Raw genomic sequence first — 26,988 nt, forward strand, 5'->3', positions numbered from 1 at the left:
GAAGAGAGAGTTGGGATGAGTGGATAGAAGTTGGTCCATGTTGTCAGAGAGTGAAATGTAAATTGAGTCATCACTGTTTGGGGGACGGTACAGAACACATATGAACAAAAGGTGGGAGCGGAGAGGAAGCCGTAGCCAGAGGTACTCCTGGGGGTGAGGAGGAGAGAGGGCAGTGCAAGGAGAGTGAGGAAGAGAGCTTTTGATAAAGATAGCCACCCCACCACCAGGACGAGGCTCAGGTCTATCATACCGGAAGAGGGAGTAACCAGGAAGAGATATTGAGGAATCAGAGACATCTTGAAGGAGGAAAGTCTCTGTTAAGCAGATCAAGTCTGGATTGTCAGAAGCAACCTGCATGGAGAGATCAGTCAGGTTTGAGTGAAGGCCCCGGATGTTTGAGGTCCATACCGTTAAAGAAGAGAGAGGGGGAGCATCGGGTACAGGACAGGGGAGGGGAGGAGTAGGGTAAGATGAAGGATGAGAGGGGGAGGTAGGTAGAGCAGTTGATAGTGTGTCAGAGATTACAGAAGAGTTCCAAGACAGGGAAGGATGAGGAGGATGAAAGGTTTGGTGGTGAAGGGATGAGGCAGAGTGAGGAGTTGTTTGAGGGGGGAATGGGACAGCAGAAGGTTGGGGGGGGGTGGAGGCATGAGATAGAAGGGAGACGAGGTGGGGAGGAGGCAACTTTGAGGAGGGGGGAGGAGGGAGAATTTGAGAGGAATGGTATGGGGGGAGATTTGAATGGGAGGAGTTGGGGGGGAGTTTTGAAGGGGAGGAGTGAGGTGGGAGTTTAGTAGGGGAGGGGCAAGGGGGGAGGTTAGGAGGGGAGGGGAAAGGGGGGAGTCTAGTAGTGGAGGGGCAAGGGGGGAGTTTAGGAGTGTAGGGGCAAGGGGGGGGGGATTTGGAGGGGAGGGGCAAGGGAGGAGTTTATGAGGGGAAGGGCAAGGGGGGAGTTCAGGAGTGGAGGGGCAAGGGGGGGATTTGGAGGGGAGGGGCAAGAGGGGACTTTAGGAGGGGAAGGGCAGGGGGGGAGTTCAGGAGTGGAGGGGCAAGGGGGGAGTTTAAGAGTGGAGGGGAAAGGGGGGAGTTTAGGAGTGTAGGTGCAAGGGGGGTGATTTGGAGGGGAGGGGCAAGAGGGGAGTTTAGAAAGTGGATGATTAATGAAAGACGAACATTGATAACAAATTGGGTTTGTTGTGATTTTCAAGTTAGCAATCCGATTCAGAACGATGGAGGGATGGAATGAATGTGAATTTAGACCATGTAGTGAGGGAGACGTATAAGATATTGAATTTCTTTTTTTTGACGTGGAATGAGTTGGAGAGGAAATTGAGAAAAGCCTTTTAAATAGGAAGAAAAACAGCGTGTTGTAATATACCACTGAATAAACCACTGAAGGGGAAAGGTTAAACATATTTAAAATAATATTTAAACAGAACCGTGAACAATCTTATTTGCACAAAATACCAACGGGGGGAGGGCCGAGAGGGACCACCAAGAGTCACGTGAACAAGGCAAAAGGTGGATGGCAAGGAGATAATGGGGGCGGGGCGAAAAGCACCACGATACACCTGGACAGAAAGTACAGGATGAGACAACGGCACACGTGGAGAAAGGAAAAATAAATGTTTTTTTTTGTTGTTGTTGTTGTTGTTTTGGGGGGGGTGGGTGGGGTGGGGATTTAAAACGTTAGACAGAGAGTATTACGTTCGGTGTAGAAGGGAAAAACTGAGAGCCAAGCAAAACACGATGTAGGGGACTTAAGTTAACAAACACCGACAGGGGTACAAGGCCGCACACGAGGCGCAGAACAGGAATAATTAATTACGAGTTACAGGAAATTCAAACCAAAACTAACTATAAACAAACAATAAAGCATGGACGATAAAGTAACGAGTTGAAATTTGACAAACACACAAATGAAAAAATAACCACTTTGGATGCCCGGAGATAAACCAAGCCTCCAGGTCGGAAGCTTCAACTAGGCCGCGTGGCCACGCGCGGCACGAGATACTTGACTATTTTTTACAGGTATGAAAGATTAACCCCGATAAAACTTCCGAGGGACACTTAAAAGTTACACACATAAGATAAACAGTTTAGACAAGAATACAAATGTGACAATGACTTAGCTTCGAGCGTGCGTGAAGATCGTGGAAACAGCTTCGAAAATCCGTGACCGCCCTGATCAAGATCTCGCGAGATCTCCGATCCCTTTGTGATAAGGATATGAAGAAGACTAGTTATAGATATCACATCCTAACCAAGAATCATATGAATATGTTGTCCCAAATTTAATTGAGTTTCCTGACTTGTTTTCAATTTTTCATGTTTTAGTTTAAGTATAGTGATGTATAAAACGGAGCTGATAAGCTCAAAAAGTGTTTTATTTTAAGTAAAAGATAACTCGTACATAGTAAAGTTTTTTACTATATAAATACTATGGGTTCTACTTATTGTGAGAGTTGTGAACAGAACTATAAACATATTAATAAACATTATAAAACACAAAAACATATACGCAAGACACGACCACCTGCTCCACCTAAAAAACAACATTGTCGTCTCTGTAAAATAACAGTTCTCAAGAAGGGTTTCAAAGCACATCTCAAAACATACAAACACTTGTCAAAAGTGTTTACTACTAGGATCACTGATGGCGCTTACAAAGGACATATCAGAAAACGCATATTTGACTTTAAACCTCCTGGCCCCCCTTCAATTGCTGAGGCTGTGGAAATCATCAAACCCTCTGTCCGAGATTTTATTGAAAAGACTCTTATTGAGTTGAAACCAATTAAGTTCTTTATGGGTATTAAAATGAAAAACTCAAAAGTAGATCTAATCGATGGTACTCTTTTCACTGAAGCTTACATGAGAACCAAGGACCACTTTATATATTCATATCAAGATTTCAAAACATCAGGAGTCTATGGTCAACTGATTAAACAAGAACAAAAACTTGAGCATACTATTACTGGAAGTGGATGGAATATAGATGAGATACTATTTATTGATATTCATGTTCTTAAATCAAATCCTCTAAAAGCTTCTTCTTACATTGATTTACCTAGTGTTATCAAAAATAAAAAAGCAGTTATCAATATCCTCAATAAAGACAATAAATGTTTTCTCTGGTCATGCTTGGCACATTTACATCCTGCTGTTAATCATGTTAAACTAGTTAGTAATTATAAAAAATATGAGAATACATTAAATATGAAAGATCTAAAGTTTCCTATGGCTTTAAATGATATTCCTAAATTTGAAAAGATGAATAATTTATCAGTTAATGTTTATGGTCTAACAGAAACAAACAACATTCAGGTTCTGAAACTTACTGATGATCATAAATCTTGTCATGTTAATCTGCTTTATTTTAATTCGGAGGGAAATTCGCATTATGTATACATCAAAGATCTTTCTAAATTGGTTCGTACACAAGTATGTGAAAGGACAAATAAAATATTTGTTTGTTTGCGTTGTCTTAACTTCTTCCATACACAAGAAAGATTAGATAAACACTTAGAGTATTGTAGTGAACATAAATCAACAGTAATCAATATGCCTAAAGGCGGCTCAAAGATCTCATTCAAAGATGAAAATAAAACGATGAAACATCCATTTGTAATATATGCTGATTTTGAAAGTATTCTCGAAAAAATTGATACTACTTCTCCAGATCCAAAAGAACCATACACAAACAAATATCAAAAACATATTCCTTGTGGTTTCTGTTATTATATAAAATCATCTGTTGGTGATCAATATAACAAGATAGAGGAGTATAGAGGTTCAAATGCTTCAGAAGAGTTTGTCCGACGATTAGAAAAAGACTGTGTTCGGTTATCCAAGATAATGAGAGAAACCAATAAACCAATGAACCCTCTAACAAAAGAAGAAGAAGCTGAATTTGAGCATCCGAATAGCATCTGCCATATTTGTGAGAAGAAAATTGATGAAGGTTTAAAGGTTAGAGATCATTGCCATCTTACTGGTAAATATAGAGGTCCGGCTCATCAAAGTTGTAATATTAATTATAAACTCCCCTCTTTCATTCCGATCTTTCTTCATAACAACGCTAATTATGATACAGATCTATTTATTAATGAACTCTCAAAGACGCCCGGACACATTTAAGCAATTCCTAACACAGATCAGAAATACATTTCATTCTCGAAATCAATTCATACATCTCCTATTACGCAGATCAGATTTCTTGATACATTTAAATTCATGGCAAGTCCATTGGCTAACTTAGTTCAAAATCTAAAAGAGTTTTCATGTTTAAAAGAACACTTTAAAGATATAGATTTACTAGCACAAAAGGGAATTTATCCCTATGACTATATGGACTCATTTGAGAGATTTAATGAAACACAACTTCCTTCAAAATAAAATTTCTATAACATTCTAAATAATTCAAATATTTCGGATGATGATTATAAACATGCTCAAAATGTTTGGGAAAAAAAATATATAAAGAATATTGGTGAGTATCATGATCTCTATCTGAAAACTGATGTCCTTCTTCTCGCTGATGTGTTTGAGGCTTTCAGAATAATCTGTCATTCTGGATATGGATTGGATCCTGCTCACTATTACACTGCTCCTGGATTGGCTTGGAGTGCTATGTTAAAGATGACTAAACAAGAGTTGGATTTGATAACTGACGTTGACATGTTGATGATTGAAAAGGCAAAGAGAGGAGGAATTTCACAAGTATGTAGTAAAAGGTATACTAAAGCAAATAACAAATATCTTCATGATTATAATCCTAAGAAAGAGTTCTTACTTGATGTACTATGACGCAAATAACTTGTATGGGTGGGCAATGTCTCAGGCTCTTCCATATGGTGGATTGAAATGGGTAAAAGAAAAGAATTTCAACAAAGTCTTTGAGGATCTATGTTCCTATTCACAAGCTGAATTAGATGATTTAAAGGTCGGTTATTATTTTGAGGTTGATTTGAAATATCCGGAGGAACTCCATGATCTTAATAAAGATCTTCCATTCACATGTGAGAAAGAAAGTCCAAAGAAAGAGTGGTTAAGTGATTTATCAACGATCATTCAATATAAAGGGTAAAGCATCAGAGAAACTTCTTACTACCTTATATGATAAGAAAAATTATGTAATTCATCAGAGGAATTTAGGACAATGTATTTCAGAGGGTCTCCGTGTTGAAAAGATACATAGGATTCTCAAGTTTAATCGGTCATTGGTTGTAAAAGTATATTGATTTTAACACACAATGTAGGATTGAATCAAAGAATAATTTTGAGAAAGACTTTTATAAGCTCATGAACAACAGCGTATTCGGAAAAACGATGGAGAAAGTTAGAAATAGACAAAATATCAGACGATCAACATCATGGAAACAAGCATCAAAATTAATTAATAAACCTAGTTTTATGAGAGAAGAAGTTTTTTCAGAAAACTTTTGCGCGATACATTTGATGAGAGAAAGTGTTGAGATGAACAAACCTATTTACATTGGTACCTCAATACTTGATTTATCAAAGTCCTTGATGTACGACTACCTTTACAATAACTTGAAGAAAAGATACAAAGATGATATAACTCTACTTTATATGGATACAGATAGTTTTATTGTAAAAATTAATACAGATGATGTTTATTCAGACATGAAAAAGGACATCGATACCTATGATACAAGTGATTACAATGATAAGAGTGAGTTGTACTCTTCTAAAAATAAAAAGGTGATTGGAAAGTTTAAGGATGAATTAGGAGGAAATGTTATGCGTGAATTTGTGGCATTGAGGTCAAAGGCTTATGCTTATAAATACATTGTGAATAACGTTGAAAAGACTGTTAAGAAGTTAAAAGGTATAAAGAAAAATGTTATTAAAGAAACAATAAACTTTGAAAATTATCATAATTGTTTAACATCAAAGAATGAAGAGTTTAGAAAGATTAATGGAATAAGAAGTTATAAACATCAATTATATTCAGAAGAGACAAATAAGAAAGCATTGGGGGCTTTTGATGATAAGAGGTTTATTTTAGAAAATGGAATTGATAGTCTCCCTTATGGTTATATACATACATAAGTATAAGTATAAGAGATATATATAAGTCATAATATAAGTATAAGACATATATATAAGTATAAGTGTAAGAGATAAGTTAAAAAGGGGGGTTAGGGATTTTAAGGGGCTGCCGCCACCCTTTTCCTTAACAACCAAACTAAGGGGGGCTTTAATTAAAAAATGGTGGAGACAAGCAATGTTAAAGTATATTAGATGTAGGATCATAGAAGGTGAGTGGCCTACTAAAAGGTTAAAAGGTCTATAAGGTCAGAAGAATCATATTTTCATCCAGAATCATAGTTTCATACAACTCATATTTTCATAAAGAAGGACCGTATTTTCATACAGAATCATAGATTTATAAGGCTAGAAGGATCATAGATTCCCATTTCCATCTCTCTTTTATACATTACAATACCTTTTCCCCATCTCCATTTCCATCTCTCTTAATCTGGGTCCAAAAATTTTCCACACATTTACTAATACCAGTGTCTCTTGATCTGAACATGAAAATTTACTATTCTTCCTATTTACTACTCTCTTGAATTTGAAAATTCGCTATTCCTCCTATTCATTAGTCTCAGTTCAAAAACTTAATACTTGTGTCTCTTGACTTGTATTCAAAAATTCACTCGTCTCAGTTCAAAAATTTATTATTCACTTTTAAAGTAGGTTTAGAAAGTTTACAATTCTTCTGTCTTACTATTCTCTTTTGAGTGGGGCCAAAGGATCATTGTTTGAGAGGTCTCTTGAATATAAAAGTGATCTGACATGCTGCTGCTTTAGGATCGAAAAGTGATCTACTCTAAAATTCAATACACCTGCTCTCTTTTGAGTGGGGTCGAAGGATCGCAAATATTGGGGGTAGAAGGATTATAGATTTATATAGGAGGATTATAGGTTCAAACAGAAGGATTATAGGTTTATAAGGCCAAGCAGGATCATACATTCTTCCTATTTAATGCCAGTGTCTCTTGATCTCGGTTTAAAAATTTACTGGTTTTCCTATTTACCATACACCAGCTTATGAAAATTTACTGGTTTCCATACACTTACTAATACAAGTTCCTTCCATACACTTACTAATAGACTCAGTTCAAAAACTCAATACTAGTGCCTCTTGATCTGAACTCGAAAATTTACTATTATTCTTATTTACTGGCCGCTTGATCTGGACCCGAAAAGTGATCTAGTCTCTTGACCTGTATTCAAAAATTCAATTGCAAGTAGGTTCGATGGTCTCTATCAGTTCGAAAAGTTTACAATTCTTCCTATTTAATACTAGTGCCTCTTTTAAGTTGGTTCTTTCAATTTACTATTCACTTTTAAGTTGGTTCTTCCAATTTATTAGTCTCAGTTCGAAAACTTAATACCTGTGTCCCAATTCAAAAATCCTCACTGAAACCTTCCTACATCACATGATCTTCAATATCCCTCACTGAAACCTTCGTACATCACATCATCTTCAATATCCTCACTGAAACCTGAATAGGGGTAGAAGCATCATAAATATTAGGGAGAAATAGAGGTGCCATAGGTTTATAAGGATAATGATGATTTCATTTATAGTTGTATTATTTATCTTCTTTTTAATTCAAAGGATCATTGTTTGAGAGGCCTAATCGAAGGTACTGACATGCTGCTGCTTTAGAATCAAAAATTTACTATTCACAGTTCGAAAACTCAATACTAGTGTCTTCCATACACTTACTAATATACTTCTATTCTCTTTTGAGTGGGGTCGAAGGATCGCAAATATTGGGGTAGAAGGATTATAGATTTATATAAAAGGATTATAAGTTCATACAGAAGGATTTATAGGTTCATACAGAAGGATTATAGGTTTAAAGGATCATAGGTTCATACAGAAGGATTATAGGTTTAAAGGATCATAGGTTCATACAGAAGGATTATAGGTCTACAAGGTTGGAAGGATCGTAATGATTAGGGTCGGAGGAAATAGTGGTCATGATCACTTAATAGGCTCAGAATCTATCAAAATTAGAATATGAAAAGAAGATTAATTAAAAGGAAAATTAACACCACCCGAGCGAAGTCAATATTGATCCTAGGCCACCTAGGATCAACGTTTAACATGTAAGTCAATGGGAGGAAGAGATTTAGCTTTTTGGGGTATGAAGAATTTTGGGTCTTTAGGGAAAAATTAACATGTAAGTGAATGGGGAAATTAGGGAAGAGATTTGGATGTTTTGGGGAAATGAGGGTGAGAGGAAAATTAACATGCAAGTCAATGGGATTTCAAAGTGGCCTAGGATCAACATTATTACCCTACTCACGTATGTAGGCGATCCTAATGGGCACACGTGAATTTTTTCCCACCTGCAGAAGCTGTCATTCGACGGCAGACTGCTGATGAGTGAGGACATGTAAGTGAGTGCCCTCTGATTTTCGTTTTTGACAAAATGATGGAAAAACTTGAACAACGCTACTGCATCAAATTTTGTGTAAAGCTTGGCGATTCCCAAGTGGAAACAATCCGCAAGATTCAACACCGTTCATTCCATTATGAAGGAGGATTTGGGCTTCAGGAGAATCTCAGTGAAGTTCGTACCAAAGCTGCTAACGATTGAGCAGAAGAAACTCCATTTGGAGATCGCACAGGACATGCTGGAGACTGTGAACAGCGATCCCAGCTTCCTCAACACAGTGATCACTGGCGATGAGTCCTGGGTTTATGGGTACGACCCAGAAACCAAGTTGCAGTTTTGATGCAAGTTTGATGAAACACAAAATTTGATGCAGTAGCGTTGTTCAAGTTTTTCCGTCATTTTGTCAAAAACGAAAATCCGACGGCGCTCACTTACATGTCCTCACTCATCGGCGGTCTGCCGTCGAATGACAGCTTCTGCAGGTGGGAAAAAATTCACGCGTGTGCATTAGGATCGCCTACATACGTGCACCAATCAACGCCTCCCTAGCTTCTTTTTTTTTTACGCACGAAAAATAAAGGTTGTATACTTTTTGAACACACTACGTATAGCGAATGAACAGAAAGTTAAAAGAATTGTGGTACAGGCAAATGACACAGACATCATTGTCATGGGTATCTACCATATTACCCATACATCTGGTTTGAAGGAACTTTGGCTTCACAAAACTACATCATCTGCAGACGTGTTCTTGCCTTGCCACAGAATTTCTGATTACCTTCAATCAACCTTTCCCAATCTGAATATCACTGCAATGATACTTGCTGCGTATATACTCACAGGGTGCGACACAGTCGGTTACCGTTCTACATTGGTAAAAAACAGGCTCTTAACGTCGCACTTGCATGCACAGATTGCCTCAGTCCCTTGGAAGAATATGCTAATCCTGGAGAGGATTTGGAGGCAAAACCAAGCATAATTCAGTCAGCTCAGAAATATTTATACGCTTTGTATGGCAAAAAGGAGTTCAATGACACACTAGATGAACTGAGATGTCATTTGTTTATGACAAAAAAAGGAGACATACGTTCACTGCCAGCTACAGAGGATGCATTTCAGCTACATCTTCTTCGGGCACTGCATCAAATAGCTGTTTGTAAACGAGCCTGGTGTTGGCTTAGCGGTTAGAGTCCCGGCTTGGGATCCTAGGATCCTGGGTTTGAATCCCGGTCGATCGCTGAATTAACACCAGGGGGGTTGACTCAGCCTGTCATCCTTCCGAGGTCGGCAAATTGAGTACCAGCTTGCTGGGATGAATGATCCCGGTGTGTACCCCGGTTTAGAATAGGTACACCGTATCCCTGTGCATCGTAAGAGCGTGACCAAAGGTTGGCGTCAGGAAGGGCATACAGCCATAAAAAACATTGCCTCAAACAGGGAACCATGATTGTCATGGGGCCCGCAAGGCTAAACCCTGCTCTGGCAGGGAAAATGGCCTTAAAACGATCATTCATTTCATTTAAACGAGAAACAGAAATAAATCCGATTTTACCAGACCCAACAAAATTTGGACGAAAAATTGAGAATGGGTCCTTGTTTGCAATCACAATGACAAAGGCTCCCAAACCCCACATTATCGTGACGTCATGCAAATGCCAAAAAGGACGTTGTCGACTTCGCTGTCCATGCAAATTAGCCAATGTCAAATGTACAATTGCCTGTGTTTGCTGTGGGAATCCTAAGCTTTGTGATCTAGCTGAATAAGATGGCCAAATGTGCATTTAAAAACATTGAGAATATTTGTAATTCAAGTTCTTTTTCTCGTTTCTATTGGTCATTGGAAGCTCCATGAAAGCCTTCAATGTACAACATTGCTTGACACTCTGATACGCCTGTCCCGGAATCATGAAATTGCTTCATTAGCGTATTGTCTGGTTTTGGTTTGGACTTTTGTTTTGACCATTTTTGCCTTTCTCAGTGTTCTATTATCACTATTTTCCTGTCAGTAATATTTACATATGCATGGCTGGTTTATTTATGAGGATATGTTTGCCTTTATCGGCTGCAGTTCTCATTTAGAGCAAATACCAGTAACCATCATTTAACAATTAACGTATTAAAAATCAGGTTCATGTTATCAGTCAATAAGGGTTAACTGCCAAACAAAGGGTTAAAAGAGACATTCAGTACTCATAGAGTGATAAAAGCATCAAGATACCCTGATTGGATGTCCTTCCCTGCTTCAAAAGAATCTGTTTCATTATTCTGAAAATGTCAGAAAATTCCAATTTTTTTTACCATTTTCGCAGATTTTGTCCCTGAAACAGAAGGGGTTAACACTGTAATGCTAATATATTTGTAAAGTTTCTTGATATTAAAAACTTCCTATGCATTGCGTATCAAAAAAAAGGTAATCCGAATTCAAGGGGTTAATATGCAAAGGTTATTTATTTTGACAATTTACATGTGGTTTAGTAATTAAGAGGAGATCCTCAGCTTTCCATTGATACCTTCCATGCATCATTGCTGTCACACATGACCGAGTACATGTTCATTGAAAATGACAAGTTCAAATCGCATTTTACAAGTTTGGCTAATCGATGAAAGTCAGGATAATTGGTGCAAAATGAACGTCAGATGTGAACTTTTCTCAGGAATGATTGGCCTTTATGCACCCACACCTTCAACATGTCCACCTCCCCTTTCAACACAAAGCTCACAGCGGCAGAGCTTGCCCTGAACTGCTCGTCTCTCCATAGCCGGGTCATTGCGCAAAGCATCCACTTCATGTCGAATACGGCCCTGCATTTCATCAATATCATGGGGAGGAGTTACGAACACTTTGTTCTTTAAATGTACCCAAAGGAAATAATCACATGGTGTGAGGTCACGTGATCTTGGCGGCCATTCCACTGCATGGTTAGGGTGATGACTCGGTCTCCAAAGAGTTCCCTCAGTTGATCTCGGACAGCGATAAGACGATGTGCTGGGGCGACACCACAAACCTGTCGCTCAAAGTTCTCCTCCAGCTGCGGTAAAACTTCATCATTGATCATCTGCAGATACCTGTTACCATTGACATTCCTTTGAAAGAAAAATGGTCTGATCACCTGACCACTTCCACAAAGTCCCAACCAAACAGTCCACTTTTGTCGATTCATGTTGGTGTCAAATTTAAATTCTGGGGGTTGTCCTGTCGGTGCATATTCAAGAACATTATGGGTATTGACCTTGCCGTCCATGGCGAAAGCAGCTTCGTCACCGATAACGAGATACCGCAGGAAATTGACATCTGCTTTGCAACGTGCTATCAACCATCTGGCAAGCACCAGCCTCCTGGCAAAATCCCCTGGCATAAGTTGATGCCAGATGTGAATCCGATATGGATGTTGGTGGAGGTCCAGTGTTGTGATTCGGTTGAATGTTGCCATAGGCAATCCCATCCCATTTCGTCTTGCACTGGTATCCTGAGGATGCTCCAAAACTTGCTGCCTTACTGCTGCAATGTTCATTTCCGATCGCCCAGTACGCCTCTTACCAGAATTCTCCTTGTTGCGGTTGAGGCTAGTGCCATGCTCTTGGTATTTTCTAACATTCGCCCAGATGTTTTTGGCTGCTGGAGGCTCCCGTTCTGGGAAACATCCCCTAAACGCATCACAAGTTCGCTGCAAACTTCCAGTTTGGTGAAAGGTTGCAACCACGAAGGTCCGCTGTTCAGTCATAAGTTGACCCATCTTTTCAATGACTCAAACTGTCTCTAAACCCATACACTGTAGGCCCATCTTAAATACCCATCTTAAACAAAGGATGATGCAACCGATGATTACCAGACCAGCTTAACAATTTTACATAATCAACTTGGCAGTCGACAAATAATGTGTCCATTTAAAACTGTCTTGCACCGATTAGCCAAACTTGTAAAAATGCGATTTGAACTTGTCATTTTCAATGAACATGTACTCGGTCATGTGTGACAGCAATGATGCATGAAAGGCATCAATGGAAAGCTGAGGATCTCCTCATAATTGGTAAACCACATGTAAATTGTCAAACTAAATAACCTTTGCATATTAACCCCTTGAATTCGGATTACCTTTTTTTGATCCGAACTGTAAAGGTACTCCAAAATGAGTCAGTATTCTTTTTACAACCTCTTTGCATTTTTTTGATTTTAACCATCTTATTGCACAGGTATCCCAGATTTTCACTTCCCCTTCAACTTTGTGACCGTTTGACCTCTGATGTCATCGATGACGTCATCAAAATTTGCATACCACCACTTTTTAGCCTGATTCAAGACCTTTCCAATGATACCCAATACAAGTGGTTTTATTAACAAAAAATACATAATAAAGGCATTCTTATTTCCCCTACCCCTCATTTTTGGCTCTAATTAAATCGGGACGCAAGTTCAGATTCGAGCCTATACCGTGAGTTCGCAAGAAGATCGGCCGAGTTAACAAGTCATTTCATATGCGGATTGTATATACCTACCCAAAAACACATAAGAAAAAAGTATAACATGTTTGACCACCTAAAACCATAAAGGCACATTTTTGCACTTTGGCTCCCCTACTAAGTGGTCTGAGAGGGTCATTAACCAGTGTGGCAGCTACATTCAAGTGTAAGGTGTGCACAGAGGGAGCTGCAGATGGAGGAAATGTTGAGTTGGATCTTGCAGACGGCGTGAAGCTGGAAGGTGTGAAAACAATTTGCTACCTGGGAGACATGCTGAATGGAGAAAGTGGATCAGACTCGGCGACGGCTGCAAGAGTGAGATGTGCATGGAAGAAGTTTTGGGAACTGAGTGGCGCGCTGCCAAGGAGGGGAGTGTCGTTGAAGCTGAAGGGAAAGGTGTATGCTGCATTTGTGAGAAGTGTTATGATTTATCGGAGCGAGACATGGGTAATGAACGTAGAGCAGCAACGAAGGCTGGAAAGGGTGGAAATGCGAATGGTTCGGTGGATGTGTGGCATATCCTTAAGAGAAGACAAATGATGAATTGCGAAATATGATGGGAAAAGAGCCTGTGATGGATGCTGTGAAGCCATGTGATGGATGTGATGGATGGTGTGATGGATGCCACAGGTTGAGATGGTTTGGTCATTTGTTGAGGAAGGATGAAAGTAACTGATTGAGAAGAGTGATGGAAATAAATGTAGAAGGAAGTACAGGATGGGGAAGACCGCAAAAGACTTGGCTGAAGGTGGTGGAAGAAGAAATGCGGGCAAGAGGGTTAACAACGTGAGTTGTAGAAAATATGGCAAAATGGAGGAGATTATCATGGGGCACGCGAGGCTAACCCCCACTCTAGCAGGGAAAATGGCCTTAAAATGCCTGTTGTTGTGGTTATTTCCTCAACCTATCTGCCCTTCTTTGCCATTCTCTCTTTCCCCATCCAAACCAAATGATGAGCCCAATTTAGAAGGCATTTCAGCAATCTCCATTTCAAGCTCATCTGCACACCAATGTCCTCCCTCAGTTCATTCCATTCTCCTTCTATCCACCACCTTCACCCCCACAATCCCCTTGACTCAGTTGTTCTTGCAAACCTGCAGACTCTGTTGTTGTCTCTCGGTCAGTGCCACAATCTCCAGACCCAAAAAGTAGGCCGGTGTTACACACCACGTCAGAACCCTCCCTTTCAATCTCATTAAAATCTGTCTGCCATAACACACAGCACCCTCCTCCACATGTATGCACCAACCAGAATCCTCCTCCGCACCTCTGACTCTGACTTACCATCCCCGATTGCTGTTTCCCTCCAGATACTCAAACCTATTTCCTTGTATGATCTCCTTCCCCTTCAACCTGATATTCATTTTTGTCTCTGCTGTCCAACCCACATCACCTCCATCTTCTCCATGCTCAATTTCAGCCCATGTTTCTCAAATGCCTCCTTCCACTCCCCCATACTTCCTGCATCTCCTGCCCACTCTCCACCCCACTCTCCACCCCACTCTCCACCTCAACAGTGAGATCATCCTCAAACAATATCCTCCCCAGAATATCTTTCATGTTTACCTTTCTACTTTCCAGCTTCATCACCATGATAAACAGGAGTGAGCTGAGAGCACTTCCTTGCCTCAAACCAAAGTTCACATTGAACTCCAACATCCGAGGACCAACCAAAACTCTTCTCTTTGTTCCGTCACTCCCATCTTCTGCTTCTTCAATCACAGAAGCAGAACTTCTGCTTCCGTCACTCCCATCCATATCAGCATCTCAGTGTCAACATCACCATGTCTCTCAGGTTAAAGGCCTTCTCCAGATCCAAAAAATCCCAATGACATTTCACCTTGCACCTCCAACCGCTTCTCCGCCAGCTGTCTCAGCGTGAACATCCCTTCTGTCATTCCCCTACCCTTTCTGAACCCCTGCTGCTCTTCTCTGATCTCCTTCTTCACACTTCCTTTTCCTCCTGTCCAGAACCCTCTCCATGACCATTATGACATGACGAAGGAATGTAATGCCCCTGTACTTCCCCAGATCTTGAACACCCCATACCCTTTCATATCGGCACAATTAACCCCATCCTTCACTCCTCCGGAATTGACCCATCTCTCATACATACATTCAATAAACTCTTTTTCCACCTGACTCCAACTTCTCCTGCTGCAATTACCATTTGTCTACATACATCAATGTAGTCCAGCAGCTAAGCTAAATATAGTATAACAATTGTGCATTTTGTGAGGAAAGCACCAAATTTGGCACACTAGTAGACTATCATATTATGAAAAGATCTGGATATTGGGCCATCTCAGATTCAGAGATTTGATTTTTGCAAGATTCGCAGATTTTGCAGATTTGCAAGCTGAGATTGCAACGCCAGGGACGGCCGACTCCTTCCTGCGAGCTGCCCACGTCACCCGCACAAGAAGAGCTCATCAAATCACTGCAGTGGCACTGCACATCCTGCAACACCGTGCGTATGAACTGGTATGACATATGACATATGCCATCTGGCCACTGTATGACATATGCTGATGATGTAGAAGACCTGCCTGAGTTCGAAGACTGGTGTCACCAGAGAGGAGAAGACATTCCCAACTTTCAGTACTGGGCAACTGTGCTGGAACTAGAGATGTTGGTACTGGTCTACATGTGTTCTCTGCAGCAGGCTTCATTCACGATGTACCTTGATGCCCTGATGGAACTGGTCCCATGGTTCCATGCCTTAGACCACACACACTATGCCAGGTGGGCCCTGTTCACCTGAGGGACATGGTTGCACCCCCAATGAAGCACCCAGATGTAGCCAGAGAATTCAGGGCTGGCAACTTCACTGTACAGAAGACGAAGAAGGTGTTCTCTTCGATCCCAATCGACCAGGCGCATGAACAGAATATAACGCCTGCATCAAAGGAGATGGTGGAGCAGTTGGCCTCACTGACAACCCAAGTGCCCTGCAGCGTTGGATGATTGCCGGACCAGAAGTTGCCAGGGCCATAGAAGAGTTCCAAGATGGCCATCAACACTAGGGGAGGCGAGAGGACATACGTCATCACGACAAGACACCAAGTGTGCAGACCTCTTTCGCCAAGGATGTCCGCGCCCTTGTCAGCGTCATAGAAGAGCTTGGCAACCCCTTTGAGGAAGAGAGCATGGATCTGGTTGTCCTTGACACAAAGGAAATTGCAGCTCCTGCTGCAGTTGAGACTGTCAGGAATGTGAAGAAGATTGGCCAAGAGCAGCCCCAGGCTTTCACCAGAGAATGCCTGGTGGAAAGGACCAAACCAATTGATGATGCAATTCGTCGGAACAAGCTGAAGGTGTCATTTTGGAAAATTGCTGCCACAGCCATCAGGGGCTGAATTTGAGATGGCCCAATATAAAAATCTGTTCATAATAGGATAATCTACTAGTGTGCCAAATTTGGTGTTTTCCTCACAAAATGCGCAATTGTTATGCTAAATTGCCCCAATAATGCCGAGCGCCCTTCCCTTTTTCGTCTTCTTCAACGCATCGGCATTTCCGTCCGCATTTCCTCTTCCTTGATCTTCACTTTTCCTTCAACATGACTCTGCAGTTGCAGCTCGCTGTTGCTTCCTTCCCGATTCAGCAGCTCGTTGAAATTTCCTTCACACACTTTCAACCGTGCACCCCTCTCTGTCACTGGCCTTCCGCCCCCCATCCTTAAATCACCACCCCTCCCTTCATGTCTTTGCTATCCTCATTCCTGTCACGAGTCAATTTATGGATAAACTTCCTCCCTCTATCCTCTTCAAACTTGTTGTACACTTCCTCTTTCATATCATTCCTTGCCTTATCTACATATTTTCTTGCTGCTTCTTCTTCTGCCCATACAGGTGCAGCACCCCACATCAAGCTGTCTCCCTCTATCATTGATCTTCAATGACCTCTTCCAAACCTGCTTATTTTCACCAACTGGCTTCGCTACTTCCTCTGTCCACCATACCTGATATATATCCATTAACAATGCACCCTTTCCTTGCGTCCTTCCACACAACAATTCTGCAATTCCCTTAAATGCCTCTCTGGTGGAAAATCAAGATATTTGTTGACATGCGATGTTGTATTAAAAGTCACTCACCAGACATGGGTCGTAATCCGTCATCCTGAGAGCAGAGGCTGCAGAAATCACTGAACCTAATTCCACAGAAACCTGGAACATTTTCCAGCTGCACATTTTGGGATCCAGAAATCTTTTCACAGAAACTGGAAAGTTCCCGAATAACATTCTACAAGTTGATGAAAATACTTCCCAAAAGAGAAGAACCTGCAATCTGGACATCTTGCGGCTTCGAAAATGAATTCATAAATTTACAGAAGTTAGCATACATTCCAAATTGTAATTTCTCCTTGGCGAGAGAGAGGAGCTCGGTCCACAATGGATCCGACTCAGTACAAGCTCGAATAACCTTCTGATTCTCAATTCCGAGCTTATCGATCACTACTTGGGCTGTTTCTGCTCTCAGGCCTTGGGACTTAAGCCATTCCAAGAAGCTCTCCATTTCACCGATGACCTGCCAAGGATACAATGCTTATGTTAATCACAGAAAAGTTAAATATGTTATTTTCTTCCCTCAATTTGGAACGTTTTGCGAGTTATCTTAACCAATTTCATAACATACCCTGCTAAACGGTAAACTTATCCAGCTTGATCACCACATTTAGACTGACAGTATACCTAAGAGACAGCCACACTCACCTTTGAGCTGTGAAGCATGGTCACAAATAAATGACTTGCCAGTACGTTATCCTGATCAGCCCAAAATAAGGCAGTAAGCTGCATCGGCCACTCTAATTCCATGTATTTGTGACCAAAAATCTGTCTTCAAAGACCTGAGCAGCACATGGATGCGATCCTCGTTTGAAGATGTGTTGACATAATTTATGCATATGACTTCAGCTTCACGTCGCGTTCAGCGTCCGAATTGATCCTCTTGTTTAATACACACGTACACATAAAGCCTGTTTTTATTTTCCTCTCATTGCAATTGTCTCACACACCTGCACCAAGAAGTCTCTATTTTCCTGGAAGTTAAACTTTTCAGGTTCAACACGCATGATCCTGCCATCTCAGAAACTTACAGTTGTATGTAACTGTCTGCAGCCAGGGATTAAATAAAATATAATAAAAATAAAAATAAAAATAACAACTTTATTTGGTTCCTTATTCAAGACATTTAAACCTTAAATATAGAGTGCTATTTACATCACTGGGATACTGGGTTTGCTTCTGAGCACCAATCAGATCAATCCGAGGTGGGATGTGTTAGAGGGCGACTCACAGAATAACATTCAAATTTGCTTTCAGTTTATTCCTGGTCTTTCATTTTGTGCCAGTCACAAATGAAAACCCTGACTCACACAGGTATGTGGTGGTGAAAGGTAACAGTAACTTAATTGCCCGCTCTGACTGATTCCCCTGCCACTGTAAATCAAACTTAATATAGTCGAGGTCATATTTTCTGACGATGTGTTTCACCTCCTTTTAGCGACTCCTGATTGCAAAACCGGTTTGCAGTGTTTAGCTTTGTTGGCTCAGTGTATTTGGTATACCTGCCCAGAATCCAGATGATCCCTGTTGTATAATTGAGAAGCACATATACCAAGTATTCCAATCTATTAATTATTCAAGTCTTCCTGTCAAAGTACTTCTCATTGTATGTTTATCGCATATATTTATGACAAATTAATTGCAGAAATATTTTTCCTCATGGGGAGTTGATCACCCACATGAAATTTCGCATTGATCCATTCTGCAGTTTTGGAGAAAAAAAAAGTTGAATGTTTTCCTTAACTCCAAGATGGCCGCCAAATTACATGACTGATGCCATTATAGTTCACAAATATATTTGCCACATCAGTAGTTAATCATATGTATGACATTTTGCATTGATCTATTAAGAGGTATGTGCAATGACGATTCGAAAGATCTTGGTGAACGTCATCTCGGGATACGCTCCGCAGGTTGGTCGGAGCGATGAAGAGAAGGACAAGCTCTGGTGTGCGATAGAGAAACTGATGGAAAACGTGAAAGATGAGGAAGTTGTTGTGGTAGGGGGAGACCTAAATGGACATGTGGGAAGGAGTATGGACGGTTTTGAGGGAGTTCATGGGGGTTACGGATATGGTGAGAGAAATGGAGAAGGTGAAAGGATTTTGGAGCTTGCTGATGGAGTTGAATTGTTGATTTGTAATACTCAGTTCCAGAAAGAGGATAATAAGCTTGTTACATACACGTCAGGTGGGACAACGACAACCGTTGACTACCTGATCGACGACAACCGTAGGTGAGATAGGGGGCACCTCTGGGACACAAAGATGATCCCGGGGGAGGAGGCTGTTTCACAGCACCACTTGGTTGTCTGCGACATAAGGGTGAAAGGTGCTAGGAGAGCTCGGCGGGTGAAGTACCAACCAAGAATGAAGGTGTGGAGGTTGAAAGAGGTGACAGTAAGGGAGGCATTAAAAGAGAGGCTGAGTAGGGTAGAGGATGATGTGGTTGAGCTTGAAAGTGGTTGAATGTCAATGAAGGATAGTCTGTTGGGAGCCGTTGTTGAGGTATGTGGATGGACAAAAGGACCACTGAGGCACTCGGAAACATGGTGGTGGGATGACGAAGTTGGAAAGAGGACTGACGAGAAGAGGAAGAAGTTCAAGGAGTGGCAGAAGGCGAAGGGTACGGGAGCAGAAAAAGCAGAGCATGAAAGTTATAAGGCAGCCAAGAAAGAGGTAGCAAAGGCGCAGGAGGCATGTCGGAAAATGTTCAGAGAATGCTTGGATTCGGAAGAGGGTCAGAGAGCGGTATTCAGGATTGCAAAGCAGACAGCGAAAGAGAGGTGTGATGTGATGGGGGTGAGTTGCTTGAAGAATGAAGTGGGACAAATTGTTGTGGACCCAGATGGAATTAAAGGAAGATGGAAAAGATATATGGAAATGCTGTTGAATACAGAGAATGAATGGGATGGCAACATAGAGAGTAACCGAGTTTTAGGACCGGCAGAGAAGATAACTGAGAGGGAAGTTGAGGAAGCGATAAAAGCAATGAAGATTAGAAAAGTGGGAGGGCCGACGGGAGTTGTGGAAGATATGTTGAAGGCAGCAGGAAGTTGGGGTGTGAAGAGAATGACAGAGATCTGTAATCTGGTGGTGAAAGAAGGCTGCATTCCAGTGGTTTGGGAACTGAGTACCCTCGTCCCTCTTTTCAAGGGGAAAGGTGACCCTCTGGAGAGTGGGTCGTACCGAGCGATAAAGTTATTGGAGCATGGAATGAAGGTATTGGAAAGGGTGTTGGAGAAGAGGATAAGGAAGAAGGTGAAGATCGACGAAATGCAGTTTGGATTTATGCCAGGAAGAGGAACGACAGACGCACTCTTTATTGCGAGGCAGTTGCAGGAGAAGTACATGGAGAAGAGGAAGAAGTTGTTTCTTGGGTTTGTTGATCTGGAGAAAGCATTCGATGGGGTTCCACGTGAAGTATTGACATGGGCATTGAGGAAGTTGGGAGTGGAAGAATGGTTGATCAGAGTAGTGATGGCAATGTACAAAAGAGCCCGCACAGCTGTAAGGACGAAGGACGGGAACAGTGGTGAGTTTGAGGTGAAGGTGGGAGTGCATCAGGGGTCGGTACGAAGTCCACTACTATATGTAGCTGTGATGGAGGTGCTGGCCCAGAACGTAAAGGAGGGTTTACCGGGGGAGTTATTGTGTGCAGATGATCTGGTGTTGATGTGGGGGTTCAGACCCCCCCCCCCCACCTCCCTCCTTGTGTTCTATTATCGTTTGACATATTACCAAGTATAAACAAGAAAATGTTCTGTTTTTGATTGATTTCTGTGTACTCATAATACTTTCATGTTCTTTGGAAACCTGTTATCCCAGTATTAAGCTAAAGATGTTGCTCAATTACCAAAAATAACTAATTTGTATGTGTTGCTTTGTAAACCTTATCCATTATATTTCCTGTTAAAGAATTAAGTTACTGTGATGGCATGTTCTCTTACTGTCGAAATATTCCTTACCTAAACTTGTTATAAAAAGTTATATGCTTTGTAAATCCAGACCCTGATGATATAATCCCTCTGTGAAGACCAACCTATCTTTCCCAGTCCCCCTTAAAGGACTGCGTTATATCACTTTCATGTTTGACATTTTTACGACCTGCTGAACTCTCCCCCAAAAAACCAGGACTCTGGAAAATCGTCAACATGTTGTTTGACCCTTTAATGACCTTGGAGACCACTCTGTCTTTCCTTTGTCTCAAGAGCTAAAACCACACCCCAATATTCCCTTTATAAAATGAAAGGCTTGACCGAATTATTTCAGAGCATCATGTTGGAATCCTGGTCCTTGTGGGCCTCAGTTTAAGCATTTTGCTTTCCACAAGCTTGTGTGTTTGATGAATCAAATAAATATCTCAGTTGTTCCTTCTCTCAATCATGAGTCTTGAGTCCTAAGTCACGGATCCATCAAATGGCGACCCAGATGGGACATCAGCTCCGGCAGACTCGGGACACGGCTCCAGGCGCGAGTGAGTGGGAAAAAACACCAGCTGGTTTGATCGGTCTGGGTGAGGTGAGCCTTGGGTTTATTTTGTTATAGACTGGGATGTTAGGCTAAATTGGAACTCACTCTGTCGCTCGGTGTCGTTTGCCTGTTTACTGCTCGAGCCTGATCCTCGAACAAAATTTAAGAACGAGCCGTTTTTGGGCTCCAGAACAACTGAGCTGTTTATAGGATTCGTCATGGTAATGTTACGGGACGGGAGAGTAAGGTGCCCCAAGAGGGCGCCGAGGATAAGGAATAAATTGGTTTCGTAAAGTAAGGTTAGAAGCGTCATAAGGACGCCGGCAAAAGTAAGGTACAGTTAGCATATATGCGGGAGAGATCTCTGATTAGGCGGCTATATGTAGGAGAGATCTCTCGGGAATAAGGAGTAAGGTTGCCTGATTACCTGGCGGTTAGCTGGACAGGTAAGATACGGTTAGCACACAGAAAGTTGAGATGAGGTGGTCGAACCTCTTCAGGAGTTATGTTAGAGAGCTGAGATGAGGTGGGCGAACCTCTAGGAGTTACACTAGAAAGCCAGGAGTTAGGGTAGAAAGTTGTGGGGCGGGCGAGCCTCTAGGAGTTAGGGTAGACAGCTGTGCAGGCGGATGAGCCTCTCGGAAAGTGCAGGCGGTCGAGCCTCTCGATGACCTGAGGAAGCAGGCAAACTAATTGCAGGTGCAGGATAAGGCCGGAATAAGGAGTAAGGAATAAGATAGATAAGCAAGCCAGGGAGCGACCAATGTCGCTCGTTGAAGATCAAGACCCGTGGAAGGTTAGGTAGATACAGATCCCCTACCCTCCAAGCCCTAAAGCTCTGTACCGGGGCTTCAGGCAACACCCGCTGCGCAGCGAGCCCCCCCTGTCCCCCTTCCCCTGCTTCACCCTTCTCACCCCTTTCCTCCCCTTGTCCCAAAAATCCCCTTTTCCTCTGAATGAAATGAGACATATACGAATGAATGGGAATTGCTGCACAAGATGTTGAACAGGATTGTACAAGGTACGCGTGTGCAAGAATCCACGTGTGCTGTAATGTACATGGTTAGTGTCAAGTTGGTCGGATATAAGGAAACGCATGAAATGCGAGCCGGTTTGACAGTCACGTGGTATGAGGAACATGAACGAATGTGGATTTTGATGACCACTTGATGTGCAACACCACTGTGTGGGCTTCGAATCATTGTGATTGGCCGCTTGCGGTGCGGGAATCCAGACCGGGATTGCCGATTCTGGCATCCATCCGAGGGTCCTGGTGATGTTCGGTAATTGACATGTGTATTTTTATTTGTTTGGGACGAGAGGCGAACGGATGGTCTGGCGGTTCTTTTATGGTGTGCGAGCGGGCACATTGAAGTGTGTGAGGGGAGATTCAGTCGGCTTGGGGTTGGTGTAGACCTGGGTGTTCGTGAGAGGCCGCTGGTAAGGTGTGCAACAGGTACAGAGTGTGACAGGAGAGGATGCAATCAACGATTATATTGTGTATTGGCGACTCGTGTATTGGTATATCCCTGAGGCAGCTCACCTTTAGGAAGATGTTATGTCACGTTTTGATGATGATGATGATTATGTCATGTAGTGCATTTTGGGTCTGGGGGTCTGATATCCTGTCAGAGGTCAAGGGTCTGATATCCTGTTTTTTGCGATGATTACGAGCTAGGGATGAGTTAATGACCAACTGATTGACAGCTGACTATTTTGACAGCTGAATGTTTTGACAGCTGAATGTTTTGACAGCTGAATGTTTTGACAGCTGAATGTTTTGACAGCTGAATGTTTTGACAGCTGAATGTTTTGACAGCTGAATGTTTTGACAGCTGAATGTTTTGACAGCTGAATGTTTTGACAGCTGAATGTTTTGCCAGCTGAATGTTTTGACAGCTCAATGTTTTGAGTCCCGACACGAGGTAAACCCCGCCGTGAACGCGAATAGAGCGGCATGCAGGCTGGTTGCCGCGGCAACGGCCCTCGCAGGAAAACATGAGGCGGGAGTGTTGGGATTCGTGTGGAGGCACGAGGGTGCGTGCCGGGACGAGGGGGCGGCGTGGCGTCGTCGCGTTGAGTTGGTTGTGCCAGGTCGATCGGCGATCTCTGAATTTAAATCGGATTTTTGTTGTGTGTATTGTGCATTCGTCATTGACGTGTGTGTGTCGATTTTAGCGTCTATCCGAGGACCCTGGCGACGTTCGTTTAATTAAAGTTCTGTTGGTGTAGATGCTGTCAATTTTGCTTTGGATGAATGAAAGGAAGGAAATGCAGTTTCTACTGTAAAGGACTGGTGGTGGTGTTCAGGGCGCTGAGGAGTTTGTTCGTAGTTGTATTTGAGGTTGTTTGTTCACGTTGTAGAGTTTGTTTATTTATTTGTTTGTTTATTTAGTTTGTTTTATTGTAGAGAAGAGTGCTTTTGGGTTTTCCGGAGCCAGAGTGGATAATTTGAGAGTAGCAGGCGGAGCGGAAGAGGGCATCTTTGTAGTACTGAAGGTGGTCCTTGTAGGCTTGGGAGTGAATTGTGAGACCTGTTTTATTGCGGAGTCTTTCAAGTTGGCGAGCACGAGTTTTCATCAGGCGGAGTTCAGGGGTAAACCAGGGAGCAGAATGGGTGGAAGAAACTGATTTGGGTTTAATAGGCGCAAGCTGGTCTAAGCAGGGTGAGGAGGATGGTGTGATTGATGATGGCAAAGGCGGTGCTGAGGTCGAGGAGGATGAGAATGTTGAGGTTGCCGGCGTCAGAGGAGAGAGAAGGTCATTGGTGATTTTGAGGAGAGCAGTTTCAGTACTGTGGTTGGAGCAGAATCTGGGTTGGAATGTTTCATACAGGTTATTGGCAGAGAGGTGATGTTTGAGTTGTGGCCACAGAGCGTTCCAAAACTTTGACAGAAAGGGTAGGTTGGAGATGGGTCTGAAGTTATTTAGGGAGTCAGGGTTTAGTCCAGGTTTTTTCCAGAATGGGAGTGAAGTTTCACGAAGTTTTGGGAAATCGGTATGTGAAGCTGGATTAAGTTTGAGTGGTTATTACATATGCTCTGGGTCCATGTGGTTAATGTGATGTGACTTTAAAAAAATGATTCGGAATCGCTGTAAACAGTGTAGATGGAAAAAACATATGAGACAGGGACAATGGGCTGCTTGGTGAGCCATGGATATTGGCATTGGATTGGTGGATATTGGTGGATATTTTGAGTAAGTTTCAACGGGGACTGGACATATGAGACGGGGACGGTAAGACATATGAGAACTATTGCATTATCTTTATTTTATTTTTATTTTTCTATTTTATTATTCTATTTTTATTTTCAATATTTATTTCCACTATTTTTATAAATAGACCAGGTTATTTTTATTATTTGTTTATTTACGAAAATAAATAAATAATAGGGGGAGGTTAATGGTGGTGTGTTGGTGGAAAAAGTCGTTGTCATTGAAAGTCGAGTTGAAACAATTTGTATGGGATTTATATTGTAGATATTAGACAGCGATTGGGCCAGAGGCTGAAACAACCTTGTAGGGAATTCTTGTAGGGAATTTGGAAAACGCGAGGTGTCCTCACGTCCGCAGGTTCGGTGATAAATAATTTGGAGGAATTTGGAGAGATAAAAAGATAAAGAGATAAAGAATTTGGAGGCCACCAAAGGGCGGACACTGACGTTGCTCGGGGCAACGCAAGGGCGGACAGGAAGGGCCGCCAACCCATGGATAGGATGCACAGATTGTCAAAAGGATAGGATGCACAGATTGTCAACACATACCACCAAAATTAGGGCAGGAATAGGGAGTTGGTTGAGAATGCCGGCGATAACTCACCGATGTGTGTCCCTGTGTCTGTCTGGTCGTCTAGCAGGCCATGGAGTTATATTTCTGAAACATGGATTTCAAAGAGGCAGGTGTGTGCCCTGAGAAAATTTTTGATGGGTCTGATGGATGTTTGGATGGATGGGTTTGATGGATTTTGATGGAGTGGGCACTTTTTGATTGGCACTGGGGGCTGCTGTTGTGTGGACTGGGAACGAGGGCGGCGTAGGTGACGTGAGGGGAATGCCACGCACTGCGACCGTCTCCTCCCAAGACCGAGGTTGTCGGGGACATGAGTGGGATGTCGATTGCAGTGATGTGGGATGTCGATCACAACCGGACGATGTTGTTCGTGGAGGAGGTCTTGTGTTAAAGTTGGGACGCGTTGCTGGGGATCTGGGTGGCTGGCACCCCGTGTGGTTGGGGGTTGCAGGTTCACAGAAGGAGGTTGGAATCCAGTGTTATGTTCGGAGCACGCAAGGCTGAGCAGGATGGATTGCCATTGGGACGTGTTCTCAAATGATTTTATCAAAATGATGGCTCCTGAGTAAGGGGAGGGAGCAGGGAAAAATATTCACTGTAACAGGTGTTGTTAAACTGTTTGTCTGCATGAGGATGGCAGAGTTGGCCTTCGAGACTCATGTGAGTTGTGTCGTCTGGAGGCAAGGTTCGGGAGGGAGTGTGAAGAAGGAAGGACAAAGGGTTGTAAAAAGTTGATGGTAAGGCAGGGTATAAGGGAAAGTGGTTGTGAAATGCTGTCTTAGTGATAAGGAAGTGTTGGTGGTTGGCCTGCACTGGGAAGAGTGTGACAATGAATGGAAAGTTGTGGCTTTTATTTGACAAAATGGTGCTAGGTTGCCACAACACAGGTTGGGGCTGGTGCAGATGGGATCACGGCTCTGCAGACCAGGTGAGCAGAACTCCACCACGCACGCTGGAATCACATCAATTGAATTATTGTCCAGAAAGGAAGGTATTTTCGGAAATTGGGGAAAGCAAAAACATCATTTGAATTTCCAGACATGACGCAGAAAATGCAGCTATAAATAGAGATGAGGTAACTAAATGCCAATTGGTGGGCAAGGGGGCTAGGAATACTAATCGAGGATTTAGTCCTTGCATGTGTGAGCAAATGTTCCACAGGATGAACCCAAATGAACCTCCGGCTGTCGACGTGACTGCTGACCCTGGAACGATGACCCGAACGAGTCACTGAGCAGCAATGATGAGATCTCCGCGTCTGAAGAATGTTCTTCCATTTTAATGTTGCCAATAACGATTTTAAAAATGATTTTGATTATACTAGTGTAGCAGCATAGCAAACCTGTTGTGCATTTTGTGATACAAGCACCAAATTTGGCACAAATGTACATTAATATGTTGCGAACATTTTCAGATATTGGGCCACTTGAAATTCCGTAATTTTTTTTTTCAAATTTTTTCAAATTTCGTAATTTCAAATTTTTCGGGTGACACCGTCACAATTTCGGTCTTCGAGGCCGGCCGATATAGTGGGGCGGCTTAGCCCAAATATTCAAAAGAATTGTGCATTTTGTGACACAAGCACCAAATTTGGCACAAATGTACATTAATATGTTGCGAACATTGTGTGGTCAGCAATGAAGACGAGAGTCTGAATTACATGTACTGTATGCAAAAGACCTTGTGAACCAGTGAAGCAAATACACGGGTAAGCATGAATTAAATCTAGGGCATGATATAATTTCCATGATGT

The 26,988-nt window shown here is 42.2% G+C and overlaps 1 protein-coding gene across 7 annotated transcripts in view; it reads right to left on the bottom strand.

Annotated features, from left to right (window-relative positions):
- Positions 1-26,988, bottom strand: part of LOC144888224 (uncharacterized) — a 56,045-nt gene that overhangs the window by 23,199 nt on the left and 5,858 nt on the right. For 2 of the 7 annotated variants that reach the window (XM_078770646.1, XM_078770645.1), the window contains exon 3: positions 17,005-17,437. The exons of 4 other annotated variants lie outside the window; for them this stretch is intronic. In XM_078770646.1, coding sequence (XP_078626772.1) covers positions 17,005-17,011 — 7 coding nt within the window. In that variant the 5' untranslated portion in view covers positions 17,012-17,437. The remainder of the gene's footprint in view (positions 1-17,004; positions 17,438-26,988) is intronic. One more of the 7 variants, XM_078770651.1, reaches the window with a different exon arrangement.

The sequence above is a fragment of the Myxine glutinosa genome, chromosome 1, assembly GCF_964187855.1.
Source record: "Myxine glutinosa chromosome 1, kmMyxGlut1.1, whole genome shotgun sequence".
NCBI classification, from domain to species: Eukaryota; Metazoa; Chordata; class Myxini; order Myxiniformes; family Myxinidae; genus Myxine; species Myxine glutinosa.